At 40.6% G+C, this 24,833-nt stretch overlaps 1 protein-coding gene across 1 annotated transcript in view; it reads left to right on the forward strand.

The window, feature by feature from the left end:
- Positions 1 to 8,385: 8,385 nt before the first annotated feature.
- The window catches only part of si:ch211-195b13.1 (STKc_SGK domain-containing protein), a 63,739-nt gene continuing 47,291 nt past the window's right edge, over positions 8,386 to 24,833 (forward strand). Inside the window, exons 1-2 of the mRNA XM_028818769.2 lie at positions 8,386 to 8,520; positions 11,383 to 11,531. Coding sequence (XP_028674602.2) covers positions 8,481 to 8,520; positions 11,383 to 11,531 — 189 coding nt within the window. The 5' untranslated portion in view covers positions 8,386 to 8,480. The remainder of the gene's footprint in view (positions 8,521 to 11,382; positions 11,532 to 24,833) is intronic.

Here is a 24,833-nt window from a genome sequence, read left to right on the forward strand (position 1 = left end):
ATTGTTGTGTATTTGCTAGCAGCAGCAGTAAGCAGGAAAAAAACGCGAACTGACTTTTCGTTTTGAGAGGTGAGTACCTTCTGTGGAATCTGTGGGTGGGGAAGGCCTTACTGAATTCATTCTTTCAGTCTGCAAGAAATTGTACTGTTCTGATATTTTATTTTATTAATTATATCTTGGTGAGTCACAGTGGCACAGTGGTTAGCATTGCTGCCTCACAGCTCAGGTCACATTTTTGACTGCAATACTTGGTCCAGCACAGTTGGCAGACACTTCCCTAACTTTCAGGGACACCTTAAAGATCATTGCAACCTTCTAATCCACTTCAAACTGGTTCAGTTCCACCTTCACCATTGACTTAAATGCATTTTGCCAAATCCAGCAAAATTTCCAAACATTTCCTCAATTTCGCCAGACTTGAGGCAAAGTGAATTCAGCAGGATTCATTCATCATTAATCATTACATATTTTTATCTTGTGTCGTGTTATGTATTATCAATATTATTTTACTTTGTGATTATTAAGTTTCTGTGTGTATATTTGTGTTCCTTTCATTTTGTGGGTGGACCCCCAAGAGTCAGGGCCACTCCGAACACATCAATTACGGGTCTGCCTTCAGTTTTTATATTCAGGCTGGATCAGCAAGCCCCCATGGTTCTTTTGAATGCTCTCTGGTATTTTATGGTGTTGTTTTGCTCCTTTGTCTTGCTGGATTTTCTGAATTTTGGTTTCTGTTTGTGAATGTCAGTTTCTCAGTTTGCACTCAGACTCATTTGCTGTGGATTGCCTTTTAGGCAAATACTTTTGCCTCTTTTCTTTAAAAATTTGTGAGTATTTTGTTGTTTTTGCTATTTTGTTAATTAAAATCGTTATTTTTAAAGATTATTCATGGACATATCTCTTCTCCTGCCAAAGTTTCACAGTTATCCCTCTCTTTTGGTCCTGTTTTGAATTTAATAACCTCACCTCCCTTCTGAAGTCATGTTAGGCCTGAATCCTCGTGTTTTCCTGGAGCCAGACTTACCTTGGGGTGAGATTTGTTTTGTGGGCTCTTTTGTAAGTCTCGCCTCTCTATTATTGTGGCTGCCAGAACAATCTAAATACTAAGGGCTGGCAAACCCCTTTGACAGGGTGCTGGGATTGAAGACTGCAGGAATGCCTGTGCCACTTGGAGGAGATCTAGCAGGATGGCCTCAGGGGTTTTAGACGTCAGTCCTGACTGCAGAAAAAAGTTATGACAAGTTAAACCTGGAGCTGTTTTGGATCAGAAGATCAAAGTCTTTTCTGGTTAGAGCTTTAAGGACAGTGGAGATAGAAAAAGGTGTTTAGCAAGCACTTGGCTGGAAGGAGGAAAGCATTAAGGAAAGAAACTCAGATGCAAGGTAACCACCTGTGTAGGAAGCTTTTGTTTCTCCATTGTGTTCTTATTTTGTATGGCAGCCAAAACTCTTCTGCTTAATTTAATTATTTTTTTAATTTAATTTTTGGGTTTGTGGACTGCTCACTAGTGTCCCCTATTGGTCATAACCTAAATAAAAAATGAACAGGAAGAAGCACAGGTGAATATGATCAAATTCTACATCTTGACATTCGGTGTTGCTAATTAATTCACCTCTTGGAAAAAAACAAAATGTTCACTTGCTGGGACTCCAGCTGGGATGACTTGTCCCTAAAGAGACCTGATGGGCATGTTAAAGTGTGTTGCTTCACAAAGCATTTTATTCCAGATGCATTAAATAAACAAATAACTCATGACTTTAAGGATTTTATATTTCCAAACATAATACACTCTCACACACAAAATTTTATGTTGTACTTATTAATAATGGTGTGTTTTTTTTTTTTTCTTTGAAAGGACTGGATAGTCACTCACATGCTGCTTCATAAAGTGAGCGCTCTGAATGCATGGCAGAGAGCAGACCAGTCCTGTGAGTTTAACCACATTAGTAACTTTCATCCAAGCTTCTCTTCAGTTTTTAAATTGTAACATTTTCAGATTACTTCCTTGTGGCCTCCAAGCGCTCCAACACCCCAAACACATAATACAAGGAGGCTTGGACACAAGTATAAAAAAAACACAAGAGAGTTTTATTTGTGGGAAACTCTTCTTTTAAGCATTTTCCATGCCACAACAGCAATCACAAAGCACAGCAATAAAGCACAATACAGCACTCTGCAACTCATTTCTTCCTCTTTCTGCCACTGGTCACTGCCTCGTCCGCTCCTCTCTTCAAGCTTCGTTTTCCTATCACCCGACTCGGGCTCCCAGAACAGTGGCAGACAGCTCCTTTTATGTACCACCTGGAAGCACTTCCTGTGTTCCAAAGCTGTAGTTCAAAAACACTTCTGGGTGAGAGCCCAGTAAAGTAGGGCACCCCAGTCCCTGCAGCACCCTCCGGTGGCACCCAAAGAACCCAACGGGACTGACCCAGTAAACTTCAAGTCACATGATGCCCTGTGGGAAACTATAGTGCTGCTACAACTCTGGGGGGCTGGAGTCTATCAGTCCGGGGAAGACAATGCACTGTGCATGCTGTCTCCCCATGTCCCTCCATATCGAGGACATCTCGGCCAGGTAAGGATGTCGGCCAACCATTATACTTTCCAAATTACTTTCCACTTTACATGCTGATGACATTTCAGTGCTTTTATTAGATTCATAAGCTTATATGTCAGTATATGGAAAGTTTAAATTAGCATAAAAAACCTCACAAGGGTAATGATGAAGATTAAATTACGCAATAAAAAGGTGTAGCAATGCACACTGTCAGGCTGTACTTTAGTCATAGTCTATTCAGGACACTTTTGAAAGCACCATAGATCCAGTACTTGGACTATTTACCTGGATGGATTTTATTGTTTATTTAATATACTGCAAACTATTCCAAATACAAAGATGGCACAATGGTGGCACAGGACAGGGTGGAGCCAAACAGAAGGTCACTGAGAGAAAATGTTAAAAAAAGGTTGGAATTAACGCAAGCCATCCTGTTTCAAGGTGTTCATAAGAAATGTAATGATTTACTTCATGAGATAGAAGTACATAATAAGTAAGAATAGTTGCATGAAATACTTGACAAGTAATAAAATGTATGTGTCAATTTAAATTATTTATGTTTGAAATTTAGCATTTTTAACTTTCTGGGAGTGGATCTCGGGGCTGAGACCACTGCTAAAGAAACACATCAAAAAATTTATCACACTTGTCATCCGCAATCTTGAAATTACATTGAACGACTCTGCACCTGCCTACTTTACTGATCTCCATTTTTTTTTTCAAAGTTTTGTGAAGAGCAGTAATTTTGACCCCACCTGTCCCATTAGGGGGTGAACTCCAGGGGTTGGTTGATGTGGCCTACACAACTTCAAGTCCTTCTGATCATTTTTGCTAAACATACCTATTGCTTTACTCTTTATCATATGGGTATAATTTTCTGCACAAAATACATATTTTCTTTATTTTGCTATACTTCATTAACCTCAGAGGGTAAATTCTCTTTTCTCATGACCTTTGGGGGTCAGAGCGCAGAGTCAGTTATTGTACAGCACCCCCGGAGTAATTTTCAAGCAAAGAGCCTTGTTCAAAGGCCCAACAGAGTAGGATCCCTATGTTTTTAAAATGGCCTAAAATTTTTTTTGGGTGTAGAGGGCTAAAAATAGGGAGGAACACCAAAAAGCTCAACATCTTGCATAACCAGACATCAGGACCTGTCAAATGATATATCTTATGATTTTTTTTTATTTATTTTACTATCTGTCTTCAACAGGTAATGTAGCTAGTATTTCATAATGAACTTTCCATTTTGGAAGACACTCCAATGAGCAGGACATGCATCCATTTCTATCTGTCTTCCGTTCTTTTTGTAGCAGTGTTGATATCTATGCCTGTCCAATCTCTGATATCCGCTGTTCACCTCCTTCTCTGTCATTCCCTACTCTTTCCTTCCGTACATCACTGAGGAATGTCCCTCTCTAAACACACAATAATAACCATCGCATGTCTTAACAACAGGTGCCCAACAGCATAGCAAAATGATTATTGGTCTGTAACAGAATAACTCCCATTACCTGGAGGACAAGGTGATATTCTTAAAGATGGTTTTCTATAACAAGGCAAAGGAGCATGGGAGATCATGTGGAATATAAAGGTTAAGGGGTTGCAGGAGGCTTTGTGCAGGCAGAAAATACAGTGGAAAATGATTTCTGTGTGATGAGAAAGAAAGACAAAAAGTGGAGGAGAAAGACACACATGTCCTAAGAGCTACCCTCTCTTGAAGATAAAAGAATAAAGAAGGGGAGCAGATGAGGAACCTGGTCCTTAATGCCTGGAACGTCCAGAGTACTGAGTCATCAGAGATACTGTACGTCCCAGAGTGTTAATGACTAAGAGAGATCAATGTGGAAAAGAAATGGAGTGTCTTCCCATACAGAACGTTTCACTATGAGCTACTAGCTACATTACCTTTTGAAGACAGGCAGCTCTGTCAGCAGTACTGTCAGTGTTCCTCCTACACGTGATTGCTCAGTATCCTTGTGTGTCTCAACCTGCCTTGGGCGGCCATTCCTCTCTGTATTACGTACCAATAAAGCCTGCTTCTCAGACGCTGCCATTTTGAGGCACATTGCTCTGTCCATTTTATACTTTCCATCTTTGAAGGTGACTCAGGTTGCACTATCGCCAATGCTAAATTTTAATTTTTAATAGTAATTCATTTTATTTAAAACAATTACAAGTGAAACTTTATTAACTCTCCAGGTAGATGATCCTTCCATTTACTCGACCCACATTATTGAAGTTTAGTGTCACGGCAAACAGTGTCAGCTATAAATCAGAACCCAACTCTGGACAGAGTGCCAGTCGATGTCCAAGCACTCTCACCTGTTCAGGGTGTCCTTGGAATGTGAGAGGAATATTGAAGAAAAAAGAACACAGATGTGGAGAAAATGTGGACACTTCACCCAGATGGTGGCATCATTGAACTTCAATCCAGTGACGTGGTGCTCTGAGGTGCCACCATGTTGCTCCCCTTAATAGGATGCAGACATAAAAACCATGTTTGTACATTGTAGAGGATTTCAGTGTGGATGATGTCGATATTGTGTCTTTTTTATCATACTTCTGATTTTGTTTATGATAAACATGTATATTTTTTCTGATCAATATTTATTTTATTTTAGAAAAGAGAAGTGACTGGCAACAGCCTCACATTAAAATCATAATGTGCCTAATATATGGCTAATCCTGGCTTTTTGTCACAGATAAAAGAAATGAAAAATTAATTGTAAAATTAATTATGAATATTTAACAAAATAAGGATTTTGGAATGAGTTCCCACTAGAAGAATATTAACAGACACAGAGATGCTGATGAAGAGAAGACATTGGCAAATTCTCACAAAACTATCAAATTCAGATTAGTGACCTGCAGCCTTTTGTGACAAAATGTCCTGGAAGCTCTTATTGTGTGCCTCTATCCATTCCAATTTTAATTCTTAATAGATTTTCTATTTCACATCTTTGTAATGCAACATCCAGTTTCATCTAGGCAATGATTGCAGTAAAAGGAAAAAAAAAAATGACGTCAATGCATTTGAAGGATTATTTTAAAAAAAATGAATCCCTTGGGAAAGAGTGTGATCTTGGTCAAAGGAGCCTGAGCCAAAGGGCTTTTATAACAGTCTGTGACAGACTAAGAGGCACACATCTTTCACAAGGGACCAAGACAGATTAATTCTTGACGTACTTTGAATATATACAAAGTGCCTGAGAAAGCTAAGTAGATGGGATGCATTAACCTCCAGGAGCCTGCTGACGGAAATCCGGTTATGGACTGAAAAAAACATTTTAGAAAAGATTTATAATTTATTTTTTTATTATAATTTAATTTATTAATTATTTAGTGGTTAGTAATCTTGTATCACAGCTGTAGGTCACTGGGCTTGAATCCTAGTCCAGTCAATGTCTGTTTGTAGTCTGCATGTTTTCCCAGTGTCACTGTGGGTTTTATACAGGTATTAATCTTTCTTTTCCCAAATCTCAGAAATCTGTAAGACAAGTTAATTCATGTCTCCAGCTCCCTGTGACCATGCATACTGTATATATACTATATATATATATATATATATATATATATATATATATATATATATATATATATATATATATATTAAGTATACATCTGTATGTTCAGTTGGTTCAGAAAGAGGTCAGATCCTTTTACTTTCTGTGCACTTTTTCCATACAGGTGGTGTAATGGTAGCACTGCTGTCTCACAGTAAGGAGATCATGGTTTGCATTCTGGGTCCTCCTGGTGTGAGAAAGCAGCTGTATAAATATGAAGAATTATTATTATTACTGTGTTGTAGATTTTATTTTAAATGGATATATTTGCCATTTGTGTTCATCAACCTATGCTCAATAACCCATAGTGACAAAGTAAAAATGTATTACAGAAAGGCTGACCAATGTATTTATTCATAGTACTGACTGCTGTGGAAAAAGCAAATTTGAATGAATGACAACATTGAGTTTTTTAATTATGCTATATTTTTGACAAAGTGTTGTTGTTTTTTTTTTCCTTAGTGATAACTACAGTATATGCTACTTTTTTTTTTTTTATAATAAATGAAGTACCACAGCCCAGCTTTAGATAAGCGGTGGAATATGAATTAATAAATGAATGACAGAAGTGATTAGTGCTTCTGCCTTACAGTCTCGTAGACATGGATTCAATACCTGGCCTTTGTGTGATGAGTTTGCACATTCTCTCCATATTAACAAGAACATGACCATCTTTAATTCAACATCAAAAAGTTGGGCTCCTTTTTTTAATTGGATTGGCGGTTCCCTTTCAACATTTTACAATCAAAATGAACATGGCTTTCTAAACTGCCTAGGCTACAGGCTGGTGCTTCATCATTGCATTCCTAATACAGGCACATGCCTAGACCGTTGTCTGTCCGGCCACACCAGGCAACTGCCCATATCACCTAATACAGTCCTGTGCAGGTTTTGGTCTGTTACTTTTATTTACTCTTACATATCCAGTACCAAATACTTTGTCTCTTAATTACTTACTTACATATTCATCCATCAACTCCATGAATCTGCTGTGCATGTGACAATTCTGCTACTACTACTATCTCTACTACTACTACTACTACGACTAATACTACTACTACAACCTCTACTACTACTGCTACTACTACTACTACTACTACCTATACTACTTGTACATCTCCAACTACTACTTCTACAATCTCTTCTTCTAGTACTGCCTATACTACTATTACTACATATACTTCTATAGCTACTACCTCTATTGGTAACACTACTTGTATACTTCTACTACTTTCACTGCTACTACTTCTACCACTACTACATCTACTACTATTACCTCTGCCTCTTCCTCTACTACCACTACTACAACTACTATGTATACTTCTAAAACTGCTGCTACTACTACCTTTACTACTACTACTATCTCTATTACCTCTACTACTTCTACTACTACTTCTACTTCAACTGCCCATACTACTACTGCTAATTCTACTACCTCTACTACCATTACTACTATTACTACTGTCTCTACTACCTCTTCTTCTACTACTTCTGATTTGCCAAGCTTATTGTTAAAGGAGCTGAAACAGAAAACCAATTATAGACATGGCACCAGTCCATCATAGGTAAATACTTATACGTCATGCTGTTATATTTTCAAATATGTGACATATTCACAATAAATATTTCAGTAACAATTTTAAAATGTATGCCATCTTTACGAGGGAGGATTGACATTCAGACTGAGCTTAAAACAAAGCAGGCCTCAGAAAACGTTTGGGTTCCTTTCCCCTGAATCATTCCCTGTTAACCAAATGCTTTTCACCACTTGAGCTGCTTTTTTTGATGGGCTGCACTTCATTTCTAAAACAGAACATATCTCTCCTTAGATCTGAGCACTCAGGTTAATAGAAATTTTGATCAGTTGCCAGTTTGAAGTGACCCCAGCTTGCTAATGGCTGCTGGAGTGTGCAATTTGGTCCATTAAGCTCTTCTGCCCAGCTTGGCTTAGAAATGCAGTGTCAATGACTGTATGGCCCCATATCTGCAGTATTTGCTGCAAGTCTTCTCTGCCGTCACTGGGTGAAGGGGTCCTGAATGTGTACAGTCCAGCATCACGCATTACAGGCCACTGTTTCACAAGCTCAGTTAACATATGAAATTGCATTATTAGACAGCTGTAAATACAGCTTGGGTCAAACCCTGAAGGTGAATGGCCTCTTTATCTGCTAGAGTGCATTGTCAGAGGGCTCACACAGCTATCTGGTAACGTGTTCTCTAATTGGCTAAAATAGCAACACACCAGGAACAGTGAATTTAATGTCAAAAATGACTTTTATTTTCCCAGAACACTGCCTGCTGCTCTCCTCTCTGACACAAGTGGAAGTACAGTAGATGTCTAACAGCAAGCAACGCTGCACATGAATCAGACCTTTGGGGATCATTTCTGTGGAGAGGAAGGTAAGAACCCTTCTTGTGAAAGAGAAAATGTATTGTGTTTTGAGAAGAGCAGCTGTTTCACGATGGAGGAATCTGGCCGCTCTTCTGAAGAGTAAGGCCCTTCTTTTATGAGCAGCCTCTAGTAGTTTGTGAAGGTAGCTGACACCCTGCATGTTCTGTACAGATCATCTGAAATCGAGAAGCTAGCAATGCCATTTGCAGACTAAAGAGCTGCTAAAGTTACACTCCAAAATAGAACTTCATCCTCTGAGCAACAGATTCTGTCTTCGCCATGTGTCTTTCGATTCCAAGCTGGCTTGTTAAGAATTTGAAATCTGCTTGTTTATGTCCTTTTTGTTTTCTAAAATAAAGCACCAACATTAAAATATGAGTTCATGAACTTCTATCATGGTTAATGTACTTTGTGTAATGGCTCTGCAGCCTGTGCTGAGTTTGCAGGACTCGTGACTAGAGGTTATACAGAGTACAATGGATAAAAACTTTTATAGAAATCATAATTATTGTCTTTTGGAGACACTGGCGTTCAGTGCCTTCATGTATGAGAAGAGAGTATAAAATGGTATGAGTGTCTTCAAATGAGACAGTCTTTATAGCACCTTTGTTGGTAAACCCTGCTCCATAAGTGCCAGACAGGCCAGTTGAATGACTAGCTTGTGCCACACGTAATCTGCAGCAATCAGCACAACCATTTGGAGTCTTCATTGAAGAAGGCGGCCTGCAGCTCACTTGTTGTGCCCAACTTTCCATGACTTTGTCATCGTCCCATTCACTTTTTTGTTTTGTCTATGTATGCCCCCTTAATATTTACCCTTTGTAACAGACAACATGGAATGGCTGGCAACCAGGCCAGGATTGATGGTTCCTTACCTGGCTGGGAGGCCTTTCTAATGTAAGGATATTGGTGGATAAGCATCCCGACTGGATTCACTACTGATATCTTTCCCAGTCGGGAGGCCGTCATAATAGATGGGCAGGGGGGAGACTGTTTCACAGGGCCACTAGGTCTGTTGGGGTCCTTGGGTGCCACTAGGGGGAGCTGCTGGAGTGTGGCTGTCTTGTCACAGGGAGGTACTGCCTGACTTGGAAGTGCTTCCTGGATGCAATGGGATAGCCCCCAGGTACTCAAGAACTCCCAGGTCTGGTTTAAAGGAAGCTGCTACGCTTCATCCAGGCGAGCTGGAATCAGGTGGAAGATGGACAAAGCTCGCATGGAAGGAGTGGAGGAAAAGGAAGAAAAGAAAGCCATTCTTCTGGTGTGGTTATTATTATTATGATGAAGCTTCTTGTGAAGGTATTTTATTAGAATAAACCTTGCCTATTAGCCCAGAACTTTTGTTGTTGTGGTTGTGTCTAGAGTTTGGGGTCACAACCTGTTGTTATGAAAGAAACTTGTGTTTAAGAAATTCTAAGCTGGTTAGAAAATGGATCAGTGGATAAAACACAGTACTATGCTTTCTTAACCTACTTTCAGATACCTTCTCCTCAACATACCAACATCCAACCTTTTATGAAGGAGTAATGTTGCCTATTCAAGTACCTTCATGATGTAAAATTACTTCATATGAGTATCAGTTCAAATAAATGTGAAAATGAAGTACTGTGCAAAAAGGTTACATTAACAGGTACTGGTCCAAAAGTCAGGTAGATGAGTACTGAAAGAAGTCAAGTTGATGGATACTTTACCAACAATACCAGACCAAAAAATAAGGCTGATGGGTACAGGACAAAAAGGCAGGTCTAAAGCCAGGCATACACTGTGTGATTTTGGCCCAATTTTAATCCTGATTTGCAGTCACCAACTGTTTTTCTGAATTTGCCAGCTTCTTTGGCCAATGTTTCACAAGCTCTATGAGAAGGGTTGTGATGCCTGATTGTATCTTACATTTGGGCTGTCATACAATCGGAACAATTTCAGTCATGTCAGAAATTTCAGTCATCTGTCTTCTACCAAGTTGTCTCATGAGCCAATGTTCTGATGTTGCCATCAAATTTACCAACCACAGTGCGTCTGCACATGGCAAAAATAATAAGAACAGACATGGCGCACCAAGAACGCTTTGTGTGATCAGATAACGCTTTCTTGATTTCAAAAAGCTAACTGTCATTTAGCAACACACATACAGCTAAATGGCCAATTGGAAATGTATCTTAGAAAACGCTTACTGGAATAATTCAAAATAAATAAATACGGGGTTAGTTCCTGCCTTCCTGTCTGCTCCAGCAGAACCCTGTGACCCTGTGTTAGGATATAGCGGGTTAGAAAATGACTGACTGACTGACTGGTAAATTACAGAAATGATGCCCCTCCAATTCTCTCTGTAAAATAGACAGACTATGTTGTGTGAGCCTTTCCATCCATCCATATGTCAAGTTACACTCAGCTCTTGTCTTTGTTGGCATTTTCAAAAGCCTGCAGCCATTCAGTTTTTTTTTTTTTTAATGGGTAAAGCTCGATTGCAGGATGTCAATTAGTAAAACATGCACATGTATAATCTGAGCACCCACATCGTGGCATGTAAATCGCACTGAGCGAATTTGTAGAGTTTGAACACATAAGTGGTGATTTATTGTGCTGTGGGATTTCTCAAAATCGCGCAGTGTATGTCTGATCTAAGGGTACTGAACCAACAAGTGAGTTCAGTGGGTGCTAGAAGAACAGCCAAGCTGATACGTTCTGATCTAGTGATACTTTCAAATTCTTGTTGAAATGCAAATCATCATGCAATTAGTTTAGATCTGAAATTGACCCATTTATAACTGTGCCATTTCCTCTTCCTAAATAGAGCAAATTAAAGCAATGCTTATTGGTTTATGAGATTAAGTATCTGACATTTTATTAATTGAATGTGATTTGAAGTCTAGAAGCACTAAAGAACACTGAAAGAAGTCAACACAACTACAAGGAGAACTTCAGGATGGCAGATCTTCAGGTTGACCTTCTTGTCGTTGACCCAGTGATGTACGCATGCTGGCGTTTCCCATCCCTTGTGTACCACAGTAAAGCTTTCAATGTGAGTGTACAAAATTCTTTACTATTGTGCTATTGACTGCTTATCCTCTTTTATCTTTCATTAAAAGTGTGTACTTTATACTTTGATCACATCAAACCTGGGAGATTGAAATGTGCATCAATATCTGAAATGGGATTACTGAGGTGGTAGCATTTACACGCTGTGCTTTATTTACTGTTGCTTGGATTTTCTAGGCTGTTTAAAAATGGCATGTAGAGAAATGCAGAGCTTGAGTAAACTAATCAGTGATCATGTCTTCACCGTTTGAGAGCACAGGTTCTACAGACAAAAGAATAAAACTGAAACAAAACCAGAACTCGTCTTACAGTAAACTGGCACTAAGTTTTGATCCACTCCTAGTATTGTAGCTCTGTTCTTAATTATGGCAAATTCTCCACAACAGCTTCTTTCTACTTTTGAATTGCTTTTATATAGTTACAGTAATTTCAAATGGAATAATATATTGTTTTATTTGCTTGACCCAATTAATTGCAAAAGGAATGAGCCATACACTCACATTCATTTCTTTATTATTTATTTAGTTAATGTATTTATTCAAAGTGAATTAAAAATTGCATAGTGCAGTTGCTTCCATATTCCTGTAATTAGTAGTAGTGAGTCAGAGGTGGAAATGAAAAGGTAAGCTTGTCGATTACAGTCCTACAGCTTGGCAAGAAGGCAACATTTGCCCTTGACCCTCTGCAGTTTGCATATCAGGAGAAGGTGGGAGCGGAGGATGCCATCATCTACATGCTACACTGATCCCTCTCTCACTTGGACAGAGACAGTGGTGCTGTAAGAATTATGTTTCTAGACTTCTCTAGCGCCTTCAACACAATCCAACCTCTGCTCCTTAGGGACAAGCTGACAGAGATGGGATTAGATTCATTCCTAGTGGCATGGATAGTGGACTATCTTAAAGACAGACCTCAGTATGTGCGTCTTGGGAACTGCACGTCTGACATTGTGGTCAGCAACACAGGAGCGCCACAGGGGACTGTACTTTCTCCGGTCCTGTTCAGCCTATATACATCGGACTTCCAATACAACTCGGAGTCCTTCCACATGCAAAAGTTTGCTGATGACACTGCTATCGTGGGCTGCATCAGGAATGGGCTGGAGGAGGAGTATAGGGACCTAATCAATGACTTTGTTAAATGGTGCGACTCAAACCACCTACACCTGAACACCAGCAAAACCAAGGAGCTGGTGGTGGATTTTAGGAGGCCCAGACCCGTCATTGACCCAGTGATCATCAAAGGTGACTGTGTGCAGATGGTGCAGACCTATAAATATCTGGGAGTGCAGCTGGATGTTAAATTAGACTGGACTGCCAATACTGATGCGCTGTGCAAGAAAGGACAGAGCCGGTTATACTACCTTAGAAGGCTGGCGTCCTTCAACATCTGCAATAAGATGCTGCAGATGTTCTATCAGACAGTTGTGGCGAGCACCCTCTTCTAGGCAGTGGTGTGCTGGGGAGGCATAATTAAGAGGAAAGACGCCTCACGCCTGGACAAACTGGTGAGGAAGGCAAGCTCTATTGTTGGAATGGAGCTGGACAGTTTAACATCTGTGGCAGAGCGAAGGGCGCTCAGCAGGCTCCTGTCAATTATGGAGAATCCACTGCATCCACTTAATAGTATCATCTCCAGACAGAAGAGCAGCTTCAGCGACAGACTGCTGTCACTGTCCTGCTCCACTGACAGATTGAGGAGATCGTTCCTCCCCCAAACTATGCGACTCTTTAATTCCACCCTTTGGGTAAACGTTAACATTTAACATTATACAAAGTTATTGTCTGTTTTTCACCTGAATTATTATCATTCTTTAATTTAATATTATTTATTGTATCAGTATGCTGCTGCTGAAGAATGTGAATTTCCCATTGGGATTAATAAAGTATCTATCTATCTATCTATCTATCTATCTATCTATCTATCTATCTATCTATCTATCTATCTATCTATCTATCTATCTATCTATCTATCTATCTATCTATCTATCTATCTATCTATCTATCTATCTATCTGTTTGCCTGCATAAACAGTCAAATTGAAAGTAGAATACAAAAAATTGTAAATTGCTCAAGCTTCGTCACACCCTAGATGGTCTTTCTGACATGTGTGGCGGTATTGTTCTATTACTCTGTGCATGCTAGCAGCCAGAACACTTTGTGTAGTGAGAGAAACACAATTATCTGCTCAACACAGACTTCCTCAGCACTTTGGAAAGGAAAGACATTCTTATCTATCTATCTATCTATCTATCTATCTATCTATCTATCTATCTATCTATCTATCTATCTATCTATCTATCTATCTATCTATCTATCTATCTATCTATCTATCTATCTATCTATCTATCTATCTATCTAATGTCCTATTCCAAAACCATGAGCATTAATATGAAGTTGTCAAACCCCCCTACATTTCCCCCACTCCCGACAACTGCTACTATAAGAGCCTCCACTCTTCTGGCAAAGCTTTTCACAAGATTTGGGAGTGTTTCTGTGGGACTTTGTGCCCATTCAGCCAGAGAGCATTAGTGAGTTCAGGCACTGGTGTTGCATAGGATGACCTGGCTTGCAATCAGCATTCTAATTTATCTTGTTGTTTTTCAGTAGGGTCGAGGTCAAGTCTCCATGCAGGCATTGTGCACAGGGCCACAGTCATGCTGGAACAGAAAAGGGCCTTCCCTACACTGTTGCCACAAAATTGGAAGTGCACAATATTTTAGTGTGCTGTAGCATTAACAGTATCCTTCACTGGAACTATGGTTCCTAACCAAATCCCTGAGAAACAGCCCAGACCATTATCCTTCCTCCACCCAACTTTATAGGAGCCATTATGCAGTCCTGAAGGTACCGCTCTCCTGGCATCTATTACAAACTGGTGAGGAAGGCAGGATCCATTGCAGGCATGGAGCTGGACAGTTTGCAGATTGCGAGATAGTGAACCATGATTTGTCAATCGAGAGAACACTGTTCCACTGCTCTGGAGTGCAATGGCATTGTGCATAGCAATCTTAGGCTTGTGTGCAGTTGCTCAGCCATGGAAGCCCTTTTCATGAAGCTCCCTGGGCACAGCTGTAGTGCTGATGTTCCTTCTTGAGGCAGGCAGCATCAGCACATCAGTGGCCCCACTCTGTGAGTCTGAGTGGATTATCACTACATGGCTCATCTGTAGTTTTTCCTAGATGCTTTCACTTCACAATAACAGCACTTACGGTTGACCAGGGAAGATCTAGCTGAGCAGAAATTTCAAGTGCCGACTCGTGACAAAGGTGGCATCTTATGACAGTGCCATGTTTAAGGTCACTGAGCTCTTCAGTATGACCATTCTACTGCCAATGTTTGTCAATGGAGATTGCATGGTTACGTGCTTGACTGTATGAACATGTTAACAGTGGCTTACACCTTTGTAGATTTTTTTGATGATTAATAATCAATAATCAATAAGATGGTCACCCAGGGGGATGCCATATATACAGTACTTATATAATATATATAATATAATAATACCTAGGGCGGCACAGTGGCGCAGTGGTAGCGCTGCTGCCTCGCAGTTAGGAGACCTGGATTCGCTTCCCAGGTCCTCCCTGCATGGAGTTTACATGTTCTCCCCATGTCTGCGTGGGTTTCCTCCGGGCACTCCGGTTTCCTCCCACAGTCCAAAGACATGCAAGTTAGGTCGATTGGTGATTCTAAATTGGCCCTAATGTGTGCTTGGTGTGTGGGTGTTTTTGTGTGTGTCCTGCGGTGGGTTGGCGCCCTGCCCGAGATTGGTTCCCTGCCTTGCGCCCTGTGTTGGCTGGGATTGGCTCCAGCAGACCCCCGTGACCCTATGTTCGGATTCAGTGGGTTGGAAAATGGATGGATGGATGGATACCTTCCTCAGAAGGCTGGCGTCCTTCAACAACTGCAATAAGATGATGCAGATGTTCTATCAGACGGTTGTGACGAGTGCCCTCTTCTACATGGTAGTGTGCTGGGGAGGGCACTTCACGCCTGGACAAACTGGTGAGGCTCCATTGTAGGCATGGAGCTGGACGGTTTGACATCCATGGCAGAGTGACGGGCGCTGAGCAGGCTCCTGTCAATCATGGAGAATCCACTGCATCCACTAAACAGTGTCATCTCCAGACAGAGGAGCAGCTTCAGCGACAGACTGCTGTCAATGTCCTGCTCCACTGACAGACTGAGGAGATCGTTCCTCCCCCACACTATGCGACTCTTCAATTCCACCCGGGGGGGGTAAATGTTAACATTATACACAAGTTATTGTCTGTTGTACCTGCATTTTTATTACTCTTTAATTTATTGTTTTTTATCAGTATGCTGCTGCTGAAGTATGTGAATTTCCCCTTGGGATTAATAAAGTTATCTATCTATCTATCTATCTATCTATCTATCTATCTATCTATCTATCTATCTATCTATCTATCTATCTATCTATCTATCTATCTATCTATCTATCTATCTATCTATCTATCTATCTAATGTGGGATTGATCCAATGATTTGTCAAGGCTCCTACTTTATTTACCTTACCTTTGTCTGTTGTCTTTAGCTTTTAGACTTATATCAAGGTAACTGAGGTACATTTAAAAAAAAAAATATTGTGATTTATTGATAAACATAAGGAGTATAGAAATATGATAACTGCATATCTGCATATATATGTTGACATATAAGACTGGACACAGGCAGACTAGACAGACAAACACACTCAATTTCAATTCTTTATTGTCATGTGTACAATGAAATGCTTGCTTGCATGTGCCCCTGCAGACAGTGAACATACTCATATAATATACAGACCGACTGTTTACTGGTATTTAGAGTTCTACTTTATCTTGGCACAGATAAATAGTTTTTCGATACCATGTCTTTCTTGAATACATTTCACGCCTTCTGGCTTAAGAGGTCTGCAGAGGAGCCTCTGGGGAGATGTCATTTCACCTCTCATTTACACCTTTGTTATCAGATGAAGTCCAGGCTGATCCTGGTACAGGCTGGAGTTCAGTCACTTCATTTTGAATGCAAGTGAGGTTTTGTGCAGCCTGATGTCTGCAGCCTTGTTAAATCTGCTTTCTTAACAGGACTAGTGTGTCACAAAAGCCTAGCAGAATGTACAATGTCCACTTTGTCCAACACCTGTCTTGAATCTGATCACACCCTGAAATAAAAAATAACCTCTTTATAAAATTAATGGATTACCATTTAATGGTAAAAAAAAGTGGCTAATACAGCTGACTCACAACAACAAGACTCAGACCCTGTGCGCAGTTTTCACAACCTTCGTAAAGACATGGGGTTCTTTTCTTATATGCTAGCTTCTTTCCAAGTCCCAGAGAATTGCAGGTTAAGCAGACTGGCAATATTAAACTGGAACCTGTGAGAATATGTCCTACAATAGACTGTTGCCCTATCCAGGGATGATTCTTGGATTTCTCTACTAATGGGTTGAACTCACCATGTAAAGAGGGTAAAGAAAATTGGGGCCATTTATTTCCTGTAATGCCCCTTCATTGAGTCTAAAAATCCTTTCTACAATTCAATTACATAAACAGTCAAGGATTATGGGTAATTACGATGATGTGAAATGTTATTCATCCATCCATCCAATTTTTTAACCTGCTTAGTGCATTACAGGGCAGGCGGAAATCATTCCACGAGCACCGGATGTACATGAGGTTCTTAAAAACTGGGGAATAGGCAAAAATATTTTCATGATAAAAATATTAAAGTTTGGGGGACGTACTTCTACTTAACTGACAATGGGCACTGCTGTGTCCTGTGCCATTTTACTAGCATGGAATAGGACAATAGGTTAAACTACATCAACCCATTGTAATTCCCAGTTCAGCGTCAGAGAAGCTGGAGTTTATCTAAACTATCTTGATTAGAGTGTTTTAAACTCTTTTGAGCAGTTTTTCATGCATAAGCCATTGTTTAAACTTACTTTTATTATTCTTGTTTATGATGTTTCTACATCACCATTTTGTGTTTCATTTTGGATTTCGAGCCTTCACTATTTTATGTTATTTCCAGCAGCTGAGGCCCTTTTATTGTTAGTAGTATTGCTACCACATGACCACCAGACGTGCCTACATGATCATCACGATTGCAGGGCTGTTTGAGATGGTAGGGTGTTCTCCAGTTTGGCGATGGTCCTGGATACAAATAATCCTCTTTTGAAAAGCGTAGTCAGCCATTTGAAGACTTTAGGAATCCTGATTCTTTGCCTGGTGATTTTTGGTTAGCATTTTGGATTTCTTATTTTGGCTCCATGTCCCTTCTGGTTTCGACCAGTGCTTGTTTAACTGTTGATGAGTTTTGGCTTTATATCCTGGTCCTGAGCTTTACCTTTTTTCTGTCCTGCCATTTTATATAAGGCAGAAAATGTGTAGTATCAGGTGTGTGGTTGTGGCCAGTCCTGGACCCCAGTTCATTAGTGGGCACACTCTCCCTCACACCCCTAGTTATTCATATTGGGCTGATTCAGAGTCCCCCAGTAACCTAGATTAGGCTTAGGGCCATCTTAACAGCATCATAGGCGCCCAGGCAAAGTAGTGCACCGGGGCTCCTGTTTGGATAGCAAAACAGAAACCGACATAAACATCAGAAACATTGTGGACCCTCTGTTCAATTTTTTTTTTAACATGGCAGGATCTAGTCAATAACATTTTAGAATAAGCTTCCATTTCTGGGAAAATGATACCCTCCTTTTCTTGCTCCTTTTATAGAGTAGCTTTGGTTGCTGCCTCCTCTCTCTTTCTCTTGGGTGAGGGTTGAATTCTGCTTTGATTTGATTTGTTAAATTTGACTTGACTGTATGGATTGTTATCTGCTTCTAATTAAAATCAATATAAATATACCAAAGAAAAATGAAAAGAAAAAGAAAGAAACATTGTGGGCCCCTATGCTCCTGGGGACCCCAGCCAGTGCCCATACTTTAGGCTGACTGGCAAATCAAAGTTGGTCCCTGTGTGAGTGTGACTGTGTGTAGACCCTTTGGTGGTCTGATGCCCTGTCCAAGCTAGTTCTCAGCCTGTGTCCTCTGCTGCCAGGATGCCCTCTGGCCCCCTGAAACCCTGCAATAGATTAAGTGTGTAATGCTATGTTATGCTGCATAATTTTGGGATGTGTGAGGAATGTGGAGCATCCAGAAGAAAACCCATACAAAAGTGAGTAAAAATTATGTAAATAAATGAGATTAGGTAAATGAAACTCTATTCATAATAATTAAAGTGAAGTCCTAGCTGTGAAACATTTTTCTTTTATTCTAGGAGGCTATAATCAAAATCCTTCCACTGCTATTAGATAGGAATCAGTCAAATCTTTCATTTCATTGTAAATGTGATTCTGAGGGCTCAGTCACCCAGTCAATCTTTACTTTATGCTGGGTCTTTTACAATCACAATGGGCTTTTCAAAGCAATTCAAGTTCTTAGAATTATCTGCACAAGAGATGCCACCTCAGCTATGATTTCCAGATTAGCTGCCAGCATTGATTTGCAGCTGATATTAAAGCTTTTGTTCTCTGTGTGCTGTTGGTTCTGCTTGATTTTATGGATTTATTGCTGTGGTAGTGTTTTTGTTCTCAGTTCAAGCTGGCTTTTTGCATGGGAGCTGCCCTGTATATAAATTGTGTTGTCATGATGTGCAAAGTCAGGGTAATTTAGCAGAGATGGATTATGCAGATCTTTTAATGATCGTCACTTTATGATGCACATAGTGACATAGTGAAAAGAAAAAGTGCTTCCTTGTTTTCTTGTTATCACTGTTCTATCTGTGGAAGATAATTGGAGCTTTTCAAAGGTCTGGCCTGCTGCAGGTGCTGATGTTCCTAGCATCCTATAAGAATTCCTGGGACTGGAATGCTGAACGGGGTGGCATGGTGGGTAGCACAGAGGGGGCACTGCACCCTTGTATTAAGTACACCAATGTTCACATCTCAAGTGTTCCCTATGTGGAGTTTGCATGTTTTCCTCGTGTTTTTTATGGGTTACCTCCGGGTACTCTGGTTTGCTCCCATAGTCCAAAGACATGCAGGTTGGGTGGATCAGCAATGCTAAATTGGCCCCCGATGTGTGGGTTCACCCTGTGATGGACTGGCAGTCCATCTAGGTGCTGTTCATGCCTTGCACCTAATGCCAGCCATCCCTTAACCCTGCACTGAATATGTGCATTAGGAAAATGGAAGGAATGCTGCAACTTCTCTTTTCCTGACCCCAACTCTCCTGGGTAAGTCAGAGCAGCTTCCTGTATGTCAGCTCAATGTCAATCCAAGACATTTTCAGAACATCTGCTGGAAGCACCTCACTGTATCGAGTTATGCATTTTTGGAGCACTCTTCCATACCTTCGCTGAATCCACTTTACCCATAGACACAGGGATGTAGGGCCCACTTCAATAGTACCAGATGCAAAGCAGTCATCAGCAATGGATAAAGCACCAATAATTGCTGAAACATTGCTAATACAAATATCTGATTAATGCTATTCAGGGCCATGGTGTTGGGGCCAGTCTTGGCATCACTGCGCACAAGCCAGGGACTAGTCATGGACAGGGTGCCAGTCAGTCACAGAGTATACACATATAATTTAGAGATGCCAACCTACAGTACCACACACATCTTTGTGGATGTATGAGGAAAGCAGAGTACCTGGAGGAGAGCATGGTAACTGCACACAGAAAACAACTTGCCACAAGACTCAAACCCAACTGTGCTATCCAATTCTCAACAGTACCACCCTAATTATTTGTAAGTTAAAATTAATTTACCCTTAAGAAATAAAGAAAACACAGAGATTAAATTCCAGTGAGCTGTCAAAAGTTATCTGTGGTTGGTTTTGAGTTGCAACCTCAACTAGAAGTTCAGGAAACAATGGAAAATTAGCAGAGCTAAACACTGGCCACCTATACAGTAGGGCAGTGGTACAATTATTAGAAAGGTGGAAATTAATGGAGAGATTAACTTGGGGCATTAAATGAGTGCTATGATCCTCTTGGTCTTTGAGCTTGGAGCCTTGTTGCAGGTGAGGCCCTGTCTTTTTTTCATCAATTGGAAAAGCCAGTCAGTGCAGGGTGGTCTTCTAACGTCACCTGCAATCATACAGAAGTGGTTTACCTGTGATCAGACAGCAGTGGTTTACCTGTGATCAGACAGCAGTGGTTCTCAACTCTACAGTGGCAACCTGCTATGACCTGTAGGGTGCATAAGAGAGCCCCAAAGCCCAGACACAACCATGCAGGCAAATGCCACAGGTTCAAAAGGCTTATTTTTATTTAGCACAATACCTTCACTGGTCCTCTTCCACAATACATACCTACCTACCTACCTACCTACCTACCTACCTACCTACCTACCTACCTACCTACCTACCTACCTACCTACATACCTACCTTTCTTTCTTTCTTTCTTTCTTTCTTTCTTTCTTTCTTTCTTTCTTTCTTTCTTTCTTTCTTTCTTTCTTTCTTTCTTTCTCCAATCTTCCCAGGCAGGCATTGGCCTTCTCCTCTCCTGAGTCTAACTCTCCTGAGTGAGGTAAAGCAGCACCTTTGTATGTCAGACCCAAGAAGTACTTCTGGATCAGTCAGAATCGCTATAAAATATGGGAGTCCTCTCCTAGCAGTGCCCTCTGGTGGCCCCTAAGGAACCCAAATGGGTTGCCTCATGCAGCCCTGCCGGTTTTCTAACTGGAGTGAGTCCAGAGGAATATTGTCACCTATCATACTAGTGGAACAAATGTTCTTGGCAATCAGTCACCTTAATCCATCCATTATATTTTCTCCCAGGCTGGGAAAAAGAAAAGAACCCATCCTGGATGAGATGTGCATCCATCTGCACTGCTTTTCTATAATGGCCTCCCAGGCAGTTAAGGCAACATCTTCCATCCCAGTTGGAATGCCAGTCCATTCATAACAATTATGACAATACCTTGTAATAGGTTATGTGGTGCCATGCTCACTTAAACACCTAGTAATATACCTGAGGTCTTTTTTCAGCGGAGCAGTGGCTCTGAGACTAAGGATCTGTGCCAGCAATCGGAAATCCTTGAGCAAGACCCTTAACCTGCAATTGCTTCGTCCTGGGTATGACATTAATCTGCATCCAGCCCTTCAAGCAAAGCAGGTCCTCCAGCTTACAGGGCAAACTTGGGGGTTGGTGGCAGGCAGGATTGGCACTCCAGCCACCGTAAAAAACCTCACACTGTTCCAGTGTGGTGCTGAGGTGTCCCAATCCAGATGGCTCGTCGTGTGGTGGGTGCGGCAATGTGCTGTATCAGCACATGCTCCCAACCTCTCTCCTCTTCTTTCAGTATGCAACTGTCTGGTTTGAATAGCATTAGTTAAAAATACATTTATTAAGTCCCCCATTGAGCTGTTTGAAAAGCATATTGATTCAGTGAGACATGGGTATATTTTATACAACATAACATCATATAACATTTTCAAACCTGCTTTGTCCAATTCAGGGTTGCAATTAGGTAGTACCTATTCCAGCAGAACTGGGCAGAAGGATGGAAAGCAAACCTGGAGAGGCTCCACAGTCCATTACAGAGCCAAAACAAACAAAATATATAACAGATAAAGTCAGTCATACAGAAATAAACCAAGCAGTGCCCTTGTAACCAATCATGACATTTTAAAAAACGTTTCTGAGCCTGGTGACCTATACATTGATGCAGATCAACACCTGCTAGAGTAAAAGAATGAGAACAGTTTGTACCCTGAGAGTGTTATGGCAGAGGCTTTGTTTCACTATCGTTTGGTCTAGGTCATCCAGAAATGTCATTAAGTTAGATCCTGCAAGTTCCAAACCTCAAGATGACTTCTCTGTCACATGTGCTTGCATATGCACTGACTTGACATGAACACTGATAGTCAACATGCGCAGTCACAGCTTTGAGCACGTGCGTGATGAGTTACAGGATTCCCGAGTCAATTTGTGAACAATTCACCAATTAAAACACAGCACTCGCTAGATCCCTCCTACTCAGTCTTGACGAGTTAAAGTGACAGTTTTAAATTCAAGCCAAACTTCATGCTGTATTTGGAGGAATATATAAATAAGCAACAAAAAACATTACATGACACATTTATTCATTTACACTCAAACTTTCATGCTTTTTCTTTTTTTTACTGCTGCATTTCTCAGTGTCATTATTTATTTATTTATTTTTCTTCAAAATGTTCCTTAAAATACAGCCTTTCCAGTTTCAGTGTCATTTGCCTGGGTGTCTGCTCTGCTTTGTTGTTAATTGTCATTGTTAGGATACAATTAAGGGAGCACAGAAAAAAGGCAAATTAATAAGAAAACACTGTGGTGGCCAGGACTCCCCTATAGCGGAAGGACTGGGGGACAGAGAGTGCTCAGGGTATTATCTCCCCCAGAGTGATAGATGGCAGTCCCCCTGAGTTGCAGTGGTGCCTTGGATTACCACAAGGCTACATGGGAGTTCTGTGCAGCCCTGTTGGGTTCCATGGGTGCTATATTTCTGGACTGGGCTAACAAGCCACTGGAAGTGCTCCCGCTGCCACTGCTCCAAGAGCCAGAGTCAGGAAAAAGAGGGACAAAGCTTGCCATTGGAGGAGTGGAGTTGGACAAAAAGAGAGAGAGAGAGAAAGAAAGAAGAAAGGAGAAGTGCTGCATTGTGCTGCTCATTGTGTTCTGAACTGTGCTGAACAGGTAGGAACCATTTTTCCCACAGGAAAAAAACAAAATGTGCGTTTTGTTGAACTTGTGTCCATGTCTGTCTGTGTCGGGTTGGGGAGCTGGTGCATCTCCTGGTGGCCACAGCACTCAACAAGAGCTATGCACGTCAAGCTATAGCAAAAAAAAAACAAATGTCTTATAAACATAACAAGCACACTGCTGTATGTTTCTCTATAATGAATAAGATAAGAGAAATACAAGACCAGCTGCTTAATTGAGATTAAGGACTCGCTGATTGTCAAGACTGTTTGAAACAAAATCCTAAATAAAGGATTCTTTCTGGAACCTTCATGTGGATGGGTCTTTTGGGAACCCAAAATGGTTGCCCTGTGGCATCGCTCTGAAGAACCACTCTGGCACCATTATTTTTGAATGTTTGTCAAGCAATGGCTCTATGAGGAACCACATAATGAGTACTGAGAAAAGCGCTATATAAATGTAATGAATTATTATTATTATAATCCAGTAAAAAACTATAAAATACCAGTAAATAACCATTCTTTTGAAGAGTATACTTGGTGAAAAACCCTGGAGTGGATGGTGATATTACATTCGCTGGATAAATAGAGATCATTGACATATTTATCCAAGGTGACTTACAACATTTATAATACAAATGGTTCCATTTCTTTTAGTTTTCCAATTGGAGCATAGGCAGATTAAGTGACTTGCTTATGTTCACACAGTGTCAGTAGAAGGATCTGAATCCAAAACCTCAGTGTCTAAAGTCCAAAACTTTAACTACTACCCCACACTACCTGCCACCATCAAATTATTTAATTATATTGGGCTAGTCAGTTTATTTCGGGGCCCTAAATTAAATTTACAAGTCATTCTGCTTTGGTAAGATTATGATTTTGCTGTCACTGCCAACTCAGGCTACAGTTTGGCTGGTGGGTTGAGTACAAATCCACGTTTAAAAACAGCCTATAGCAATGTATAGACCATTCGGTATTGACTTTTCAACTAAATTCTATGATTGCAAATTTTCTGTAGTATTGCTGTAAGTTTGCACCCAATCCCCCCAAGTTTTAGAACTGGAAGTGCAAATAACCCAATGCTTCTCATAGATGGCACCTATGTGTGCTGGTTTCATAAGACCAAAGGGGAATGCCAACAGTCAGAACACTGATACAAATTCAAAAGTGTCTGCTTACTCATCCAGTGTTTTCACACTTCATTGAGAATATAATTTCAACGTTGTGGCTGGAAGTCAGGTCATCTGAGACCTAAAGCTGCTAATATTTTATCAGAGTGTTCTCTCAAAGCTAAAATGGGGGTCACCCTCTTTTAATTTCCCTGAGTCCATACTGAATTCTTTTGTCTTGCTAGCATGAAGGCATAAGGGAGGCTTTATATAGTATGTGCAACCCAAGGAATCTGAAGCCCCTGCTAGGATGTCCCCTCACTTCTAAGAGTGGTGTGACTCTCTCGCTCAGTCTTATCAGGTTCACACAGAATTGTTTTGTTCTGGTGGTGTGAAATAATAATGGAGCTGACTCATTAAAGGCTCTAGTGCACTGTTCAGAAAACTAAGAGGCAATTCCCAACTGTGTTGGCCAAATTCCTGTCAACCTG

The sequence above is a fragment of the Erpetoichthys calabaricus genome, chromosome 14, assembly GCF_900747795.2.
Source record: "Erpetoichthys calabaricus chromosome 14, fErpCal1.3, whole genome shotgun sequence".
NCBI lineage: Eukaryota > Metazoa > Chordata > Cladistia > Polypteriformes > Polypteridae > Erpetoichthys > Erpetoichthys calabaricus.